Raw genomic sequence first — 9242 nt, 5'->3', positions numbered from 1 at the left:
CTCAGGTTCCTAAGCATCTCAAAATGGAGAGGAGCATGATGTAATGTAATAAAGTTTATTCGGTCATTGACCAGCAAATACAATAGTAATCATAAAAACCAATATTAAGCTCTAATTGTAAAAACTTTTAGATTGCACTACAGCTATGAATAGCAAAAGAGATAAAAGAGATAAAGGGATAAAATGCAATTGTTATGCATAAAATACAATCACAGAGGACAAGACATGAGCCAGGAGCATGATGTTTCCACCTACTATTTTGTACATCATTATTATTGTAAATCATTATTATTATTATTATTATTATTATTATTATTACATACCCTCCAATTGTCCTGATATGACAGTCAATGCCCGTTCATTCTCTGCTGTCCCACTTTCTCCACTGCCCTTAAAATGTCTCAGTCTCTTTCTGCTCTTCCCACTTTCCTGCTCTGTCTTTGGCCTACTTCAACTGATGCTTTCAAAGTACAAAATAAGTGTACAGTCGTCTCTTCTTATCCCACTGATTTTTTATCCACGGATACATCAGTCACCCCCAACAACTTGTCTTTTCTGTGCTTTTTCCCCACAAAAGGAGAACCTTGCCACATACTGAATGTGAACAATCCCTCTTGGAGGTAGAATTCAAAGATATAGTCGTCTTAGTCTGTAGCATGAGTACGTAGAGAGATCTTGCAGCACCTTGACCCTCTTGGAGTAACTGGATGTACTCTGTGAACCCAGCTCAAGCCCATCCAGACCAGAACCTGATGGCCTTCCAACACAAATTGGGGATTGATTTTTACACTGTAACACCCATCCTGGAAGGAGAGGAACTTCTGACCTGGGACACTCGTGACATCTCCAGGAATATCCCCTCTCTGCAGTCGAGGGAACTGGCAGATCAACTAGGTAAGAGTGCTACCAATGCCGTGGACATCACACTCATGCGAGTATCTTGAATAACAGGAAATTGGACAATTTTTGTCCTCAGCCTGTCTACAGAAGGATATTAGTCTCCACACATCATCTCACATTTGGAAAGAGTAGAAATTCATTTCTTGCTATACAGCAAGAGGTGGGAAATTGGCAGAGGCTATAGGCCCTATAGCCTATAGTACAGGGCCATATTTGTCCCTCAGGAGATGTTGGGCTGCATCTGCCCTGAAGAAATAATGTGGTGCCTTTAACTCAATGCTATGGAATTCTGGGATTTGTAGGGGTTTTTTTTATTTTAGATATTTAGCCTTCTCTGTCAGAGAGCTCTGGTGCCCCATCTAACAGATACTGCCTATTTTACGGACACTTAGTTTCTGGATAATGGGCTAGAAATATACCACATTACTATTTTTGTTCCTTGGTGTGTTCTTTGTGAATGAGCCTGTATGTTTGAAATACACAGGCATGTGATAAAAAGAACTTTTTTTTCCATCCCTGTAGCTGTTTTTAATGTATTTTGGGGTGCTGAATTTGAAATACACAATAACAATGTCAGACCACACACAGTTCTTTCATAAGTTTGATGTTGTTTTTTTTTATCGGTTCACTTGTTACTCAGCTTTAAGAGTGGATGCTGATGTCCCGGTGCAATTTATTTTAGTTTTCTTGAGTTAGAAATCTACCAACCGTGAATAAAAGCAGTTGGTCAAGGGAAAAAGAGAAGAGCTTTATAGAGAAATCAGGTTAAGAAAACAGTAATCCTTCTAGTCTTTTCTTTGTTATCAATTACCTCATTCTATAAGGTTTCTTAATAGGGAAGAAGGAAGTATTAGTGCTACCTTGACTCACGTAATGCAATATCTGCGGATATATATATATATATATATATATATATTCATGGATATTTGTTTTTCTTGCAGCAGGTTTTAGTCTTTATAATGGTGGAAGGTACAATTTAATATCATGAGGCCATATATAAAACCATGGCATTTAATTTCTGTAAGTAAAAATACATGGACAAGATAAAGGACAATAAATAGATTTGCTTTTTTCTTTATGGAATGTCTAGACTCAATAGATTTTCGGTTAGACCACCAGGATGGTCGACTACCACAGAATAGCTCCAAAGAAGACCAGAAATGCACATCGTTTTCCATGAAAAGGGGCAAAAATGGTGAAAGGGAAGAAAGCATTGATGCTGAAGAACTAGAACAAGGCATGCCACAAAGGAGGACATCAGGAAATCAAAATGTGGGTTCAAGGACAGAGGCACCATTCATGGACACAGTCAAAGAGCATCCCACAATGCTCAACTCTTCTCACAATGCATCTAGGGAGGAAGTGGCCTATGAGAGATCTGTACTTCCACACCAAAGCAACATGGCTCCAGAAAAACAGTATGGCCCCAATTACTACCCATACAGCCCAACTACTTCACAACAGAAGAAGCTTCATCTTCATCTCAGCAACCTCTATTCTTCCTACTCAGGGTGCCCACCAATGGGCAGCATGCCCCAAAACTACCATTATGCTCATAGTGCCATCACTACCCACTACCCCAGGTTCGCAATGATCCCTCAAACCTTCTCCTTTCCATCAGGACTGCCACTGACCAATCTTGGAGAAATTACACCTTTACACTTATTCAGCCAGAATGTCCTAGAGAAACAAAGATGTCCATATCCTGGGATGTATCGAACTGTTTACCTACCCAGCTTGCCGCAAGATTCCAATAGATCACAGAATCCCTTTTCCTCTCTTCACACCTTTCCATCTGTGGGCTCTTCCAATGGATACCCCACCCATTCATGTGACTCTGTAGTCCAGCAAGTGAGGACAACCTCTCAATTTCTCCACCAGGCTGAGGTTGAGAATCTCAGTATGCCAAAGACCTGCCCATCAGCATCTCAAGAAAGGAGCACCTCCACGCCATATCCTCTGAAGAGGAAGAATGGCAAAATCGAATATGAGTGCAACATCTGTGCCAAGAGCTTTGGGCAGCTTTCCAACCTGACGGTATGATCTGCAAATCAGCGTAGAAACAAGAATCAGTTTGTGAAACTCTATTATCTTCCCCATCAGGAATAGCACAATCCTCTTTATCCTCCCCAGGGCATGTTTACTAGATGTTTGGGTAGGATAAACTTTCATAGACTTGAGCCTACATCCTCAGATGCATGCAATGGTAGTAGAAAGTAGGCACAAGTCTATGAAAGCTCATGCTACCAGCTTCTTCTTTCTACAAGATCCCTTTGCATGCGTATTTTCCAGACTTAGGTCTTTGAATTTTGCAACCTTAGTCCCAATTAGAATCAGCCCTCTGAAATAAACTGAATAAAAGTTACTATAGACCACCTTAATTCCCCTAAATACACCTAAATGTGGATCTGGCCTATGGGATGATGTTAACCAGTCTACTGTTTTAACCCAGTTTTCTGTGGTGTGATAATGCCGCCATTTTTACAATGTCTTTGGATTTTGATAAATTATTATTATTATTATTATTATTATTATTATTAACCTTTATTTATAAAGCGCTGTAAATTTACACAGCGCTGTACATAATTATATTTCATTCTTCCTAGGCAGAGAAATCTTTTAGCCTGCCATCTGGACTAACAGAGGATTCCTTGAAACTAGTGCCTTAATTATTTCAAAAGACACATTAATCCAGTTGGGTTAATATTCAAATTCTCCCAAAGTGAACACTGAAGCAGATTCAAAACTGGAGAGGGCTCATGTGCCTTCAGTGTTGTACATGGCACTGTTGCATGACAAGCAACACCGGCCAAAATTTCATCTTCTGTATCAACACTGAACGCACCTGAGCCCTCTCCAGTTTTGAATCTGGCAATTTTATTTCAGTCTACCGCCTCTACTCATGTCCTTTAGTCTGTAGAACAGATAAAAACAGGGGAAGAAATCATTGCCTTGAAAATGTCTAATATCTTCTCTCAGCCTCAGTTGCATCCCCAGCTCTTGTTTTGATTACATTAATGTTTTATGTAAAACATTTATACACATTTAAGTTCGATGTATCCTAGCTTTTTGCCTCTTCACCCATCTAAGTTTTCTACATGGAAGGGGCTCTTGGACATTTGTGTGGCCTGAAAAGTAAAAATCATTTCCCATAAATAAAAAGCTATCATGAGCTATCATGATACTATACTCCAATCTGCACTGCAGAAATAATGCAGTTTGACACCACTTTAACTCCATAGCTCAGTGTTATGCAATTCTAGTATTTGTAGTTTGGCGAGCTATTTCACCTTCTCTGTCAGAGAGTACTGGTACTACCAAAAAAAAAAACAAACCCTACAAATCCTATAGCTTTGAGTGCTGGCCGTTAAAGCGGTGCCAAACTGCATTATTTCTGCAGTGCAGATTAAACCTATGAAAAGCTCTACATGCTGAGTTTCCTCCCATTTCTACAACTCTTAAAGATCCAAAACATTTTTCGGTTTTGTTAACTGTAGTTTCAACTCTTCCAAGCTCACAGTGTACCATTGCCTACAGGTCCACCTGAGAATACATAGCGGCGAGAGGCCTTTTCAGTGCTGGATTTGTAAAAAACGCTTCACCCAACTGGCTCACCTGCGAAAGCACCATCTGGTACATACAGGCGAAAAGCCACACAAATGCCTGGTAGGTAGCACTTCAGTTTACTTCTCAAAAGGTTTGGTGGAAGGTTGAGTATCCCCTGCAGTGTGGATGTACCTGTGTGGGATCAGAAGGAAGATTTTTGATATCTTGGGCTGCATCTACACTGCAGAATTAAGGCAGTTTGACACCACTTTAACTGCCATGGCTCCACGCTATGAAATGCTGGGATTTGTAGTTTGGTGAGAGATTTCTCTTCTTTTATAAGAAGATAAAACATCTTCTCTATTAGAGAGCTCAGGTGCCACAAGAAACTACACATCCCAGTATTCCATAGGATGGAGCTACGACAATGAAAGCGGTGTCAAGCTGCATTAATTCTGCAGTGTGGCAGCAGCCTTGGAATGAAAGAGAGAGGATGGGAGAAGACCATTTGAAGGCTGGGGTCAAAAGAACCTCTTGAAAAGTACTGTCAAATAAAAGTGGGTTTTCTGCATTTAGTCCACTTTCATGGAACTCTATCGGATCAGAAACGGGTCGAAACCGGCGACAAGTGGGGATGACGGACATTTAACCCGATCTGCAATTCAAAGTAAATCATAGTGGGAACGCGGCCCTGGTATATTTAAGGACTGAATGGATGCAGGAGCAGGAACAACTGTTACAAGGCATGCAATCCAGGATCAGAATAGCCCAACATTTTCCTGGATGATGGGTCCATCTGGAGGAGTCCTTGCTTTGTTTTCTATATGCCCGGGTGCATGTGTCTTTAGCAGCTGCATGACAAATGGAAACTGAGTAAACAGAGTTCCTCCTGTCCTTGAAGCTGCATGCTGGGGGGGGGGGAATCCAGAAATCTGAATTTCTACTCCTCATACAGTCAAAAGAGCAATGTCAGGAGTTCAAAAAACAAGTCATACTCTCTCAATCTCAGACTAGGGAGGCAATGCAAACCCCCTCTGAACAAGTCTCGCCAAGGAAAGTTATGATTGCCATAAGTCAGAAATGACTTGAAGGCACACACAAAACTAACATATTAATACAAAAGCCACAAAGAATACATAAATTGTATTATTTGGTAGCTCCCAAAAGCCCTCACATAGAAGCAATCTATCTTGAGGTTTAATCTACACTGCAGTAATAATACAGTCTCACATCCCTTTAGCTGCCATGGTTCCCTCCTGTGGAATCCTGGGATTTGTAGTTTGTTGTGGCACCACAGCTCTTGGACGTAAAAGGCTAAATAGTTCACAAAACTAGAATTCCATAGTACTGAGCTGTGGCCGTTAAAGTGGTGTCAAACTGAGACTGCATCTATACTGCAGAAATAATCCAGTTTGACACAACTTTAACTACCCAGGGTCATTACTATGGAATTCTGGGGATTATAGTTTTGTGAGATATGGTCAGAGCAATCTGGTGCCACAATAAACTACATTTCCCAGAATTCTATAGCATTGAGCCATGGCAGTTAAAGGGCCATGGCAGTTAAAAACACATGGCAGAAACAATCCAGTTTGAGATCACTCTAACTGCCCTTGCTTCATGCTAGGGAATTCTGGGAACTGTAGTTTTCTGAGACATTTAGCCTTCTCTGTCAGAGAGCTCTGGGGGCGCAACAAATTACAGTTGCCAGAATTTCCTGGCACTGAGCCAAGGCAGTTAAAAAGGTCTCAAACTGGATTATGTCTGCAAAATGATGTCAAACTGGATTATTCCTACAGTGCGGATGCAGTCTGAATTATTTCTGCAGTGCAGAACCATGAATCCTCTCCTTTCAGAAGAGCCAGGACTAGTCATTGCAGAGCAGGCAACCTTTCTAATCTTTGTCTTTCTCTAACGGAGTCTGACAAGAACTGATCTCCCCATTACCTCCAGGTCTGCAGCAAAGGTTTCAGCAGCTCCAGCAACCTTAAAACCCACATGCGCCTCCATTCGGGGCTGAAGCCCTACGCATGCTGCTTATGCAATAACCGCTTCACCCAGCATGCCCACCTCAAGCTACACCAGCATCTTCACGGACGCCGACACCGGCACCAGTGCCCCAGCTGCCTCAAGACCTACATCCACCTGGTTAGCTTGGAGGTCCACCGCAAAGGATATTGCCCACTTGCTCCAGTTGCCAACTGCTCCACTGCCCAGTTCTGCTACTTCAGCAACATGATCGACCGCTTTGACCTCACTCTGGATGCTGATCGTCTGGAAGAAGGAGAGCCTGACCCTGTCAGGGCTGCTCTGCTACTGGAAGCCATCCTTTGGAGGGACATGGTGGCCGCAAGCCAGGACAAAACCTTCTGATCTGCAAGCCCATATAGGCAATCTTGTCCGAGAATGCCTCTGCCTTTTTTGTAAACAGAAAATCCTTGCCAATGCAACCAGCCTATTGTTACGGAGTGCGGAGAGATAGAAACTTCAGCTCTTTGAATGTTTTTTCGAGAGCTGATGGACAGATGTGGGAAGGAAGCCTTTGTGGCTCTGGTCCAGTTCACCCCACTTCAGTGGCATACCCACAATATTTGAAATACTGTACCCATTCTTTCTTAATACCCCCTTCCAGACAGTATGAGAAGCCAGTGTGATATAGTGGTTTGAACGCTGGACGGCAACCCTGGAGACCAGGGTTCAAATCCCAGCTCAACCATGTAAACCCACTGGGTGACCATGGGCAAGTCACATTCTCTCAACCTCACAGTGGCAAAAACCCCGCTGAACAAATCGTGCCAAGAAAACCTCACGATAGAGTTGCCATAAGTCAGAAATGAAATGAAGGCATTGTAAAGTCAAAGATTATCACGGCCTGTATCAATAGTTTTTTGTGGGTTTTTCAGGCGATAAGGTTGTGTTCTGGAAGAGTTTATTCCTGACATTTCTCTGAAGATGCCACCACAGATGCTGGCGAAGCATCAGGAATAAACTCTTCCAGAACATGACCACATAGCCAGAAAAACCCACAAAATACTTGAAGGTACACAACAATAACAACACCCTCCTCTTTTCAAAAGCCTTTTCCAGGTCTGGTGGAGCTGCTGCCCAGATAGGAGGAAGTTCACTTTCCTGCTGGGCCAACAAAGCCGCCAGGACCAAAATCTTGATACTCATTCTTATAAGCGCATTGGGTGACACCTTGCAGGTGTCACTTGCTGTGGCCTTATCCCTTGCATAACCCTAATGATGCTTCTGTCTCCTTCCATAATAACAGATGACAGAGCCTTCTCTTCTGTGGCACCCTGTCTTTAGTATTTTCTTTTATGAGAGTTGTGCCTGTCACCATCCTTGTTTTCCTAGGCAGACACCTTTTTGATTGCCCAGGCCTTTGAAATGTTTGTAATTTTTTTGCTTTGCAGTGTCTTGTTGCATCTTGATTTGTATGATTTATTGTTTGTTTGTTTTTAAAATCCAGGTTTTTTTGTCATCTTCCTTGCAAGCTTCTGTGCGAATATTGGCCCCATACCCACTGGCCCAATTAGCGTGGGTGGAACTGGGTAGATCCGGATGCCCCTGCCCCGAATCTCTCCGTTAGCGAGTGCCCACTAGATTTGAGGGGCATTTTAACCCAAATGCCTTATCGGGTTTAACTTGAAGGCACCTGCTGTCACTCAAGCGATCGTCATAGGTGATGTTTGCAGGGGCATTGGAAATATGATTCCCTCCCTCCTTTTTTTTAAAGAGTCATGCACAAAATGCCCCAAAGTGCGCACATTTTGTCAAAATTTAAAATCTCTTTGTGTGTGTGTGGAGGGGGGGCATTTGGGTCAGTGCAGGTTATGATCTGCCCCAGCCCCATTTTCAACCCCAAAATGCAAGGTAATGCATCCTGTATCCCCCACTCCTTGCCACCCCAGAATGCCTCTTACACATGTAATAATAATAATAATAATAATAATAATAATAATAATAAATTCCTCACCTTGGAAATGCCAGAAAAGGATGCGATTGCCATGCATTCTTTTTTGCTTTTAAAAGCAATTCAGGGCTATCCCTGAATTCCTTGCAAAAGCATGTATCGTTTTGCCAATTGCCTAATTTACAAGAGCAACAAATGTAACATTCGAATTGTAGGATTGATTCGCAAAGGGAAAAAAGTCTAGCCCATTTGCAACATTTCCCCTTTGCTGGAAACCAGCAAATAGAAGGGAAAGTGATCAAGCAGCTAGCCATGTTCTATCTATATATCTGCCTCAAGCAAAAAAATACCATGCGTATATTTTGTCAAAAATAATTTTAAAAAATAAAAAAGGGGGGAAGGTGCCTGATGGGAGCTCCATTCGTGCCCTGCCTTTGACCTGACCTGAACTGACCCTTTTCCGCCTGCTAGAGGAGCTTTGCATTGCCTTCCACTGAGGCTGAGAGAGAGTGACCTGTCAGTTCCAACTGGCCCATGGAATCAATTGGGAATAAAAGGGAAATGCAGCGCAAGCATTCTGACTGTAGCATCCTCATATAACACAAATAATAATAATAATAATAATAATAATAATAATCCAAGAGCAAGAGGAAATGAAAGTAGAACAAGCAAGCAGCCAAAAAATCATGCGCATAAATTGTCAAGAGGCTGCTTCTGCTGCATCCATTTCCCTACATCCCCCACAGCCCTATTTCCCTGGGCAATCCTCCTCCTCCTCCTTCCTTCTGACCCTCACCTCCCTCTGAGCTGCCCTGGCTCCTTCATCCTCCTCCTCCTACTCCAATATAGGATGCACTCCATGGCTCCCTTCTTCCCA

The 9242-nt window shown here is 42.4% G+C and overlaps 1 protein-coding gene across 1 annotated transcript; it reads left to right on the top strand.

Moving 5' to 3' along the window:
- Window positions 1-707: 707 nt before the first annotated feature.
- On the top strand, window positions 708-6819 carry ZNF683 (zinc finger protein 683). The gene is made up of 4 exons (XM_042439780.1): window positions 708-894; window positions 1991-2937; window positions 4438-4566; window positions 6400-6819. The coding sequence occupies exons 1-4, from the start codon at window positions 708-710 to the stop codon at window positions 6817-6819; spliced, it is 1683 nt and encodes a 560-aa protein (XP_042295714.1).
- The last annotated feature ends 2423 nt before the right edge of the window (window positions 6820-9242 follow it).

The sequence above is a fragment of the Sceloporus undulatus genome, chromosome 9, assembly GCF_019175285.1.
Source record: "Sceloporus undulatus isolate JIND9_A2432 ecotype Alabama chromosome 9, SceUnd_v1.1, whole genome shotgun sequence".
NCBI lineage: Eukaryota > Metazoa > Chordata > Lepidosauria > Squamata > Phrynosomatidae > Sceloporus > Sceloporus undulatus.
This window is presented reverse-complemented; position numbering and strand designations above follow the sequence as displayed.

Excerpts from the sequence above, each read along its gene's own strand:
- ZNF683 (XM_042439780.1), top strand. The coding sequence starts at position 708 with ATGTACTCTGTGAACCCAGCTCAAGCCCATCCAGACCAGAACCTGATG. Across the intron at positions 895-1,990 it reads GGAACTGGCAGATCAACTAG|ACTCAATAGATTTTCGGTTA; the intron begins GTAAGAGTGCTA and ends TGGAATGTCTAG. Across the intron at positions 2,938-4,437 it reads GGCAGCTTTCCAACCTGACG|GTCCACCTGAGAATACATAG; the intron begins GTATGATCTGCA and ends CATTGCCTACAG.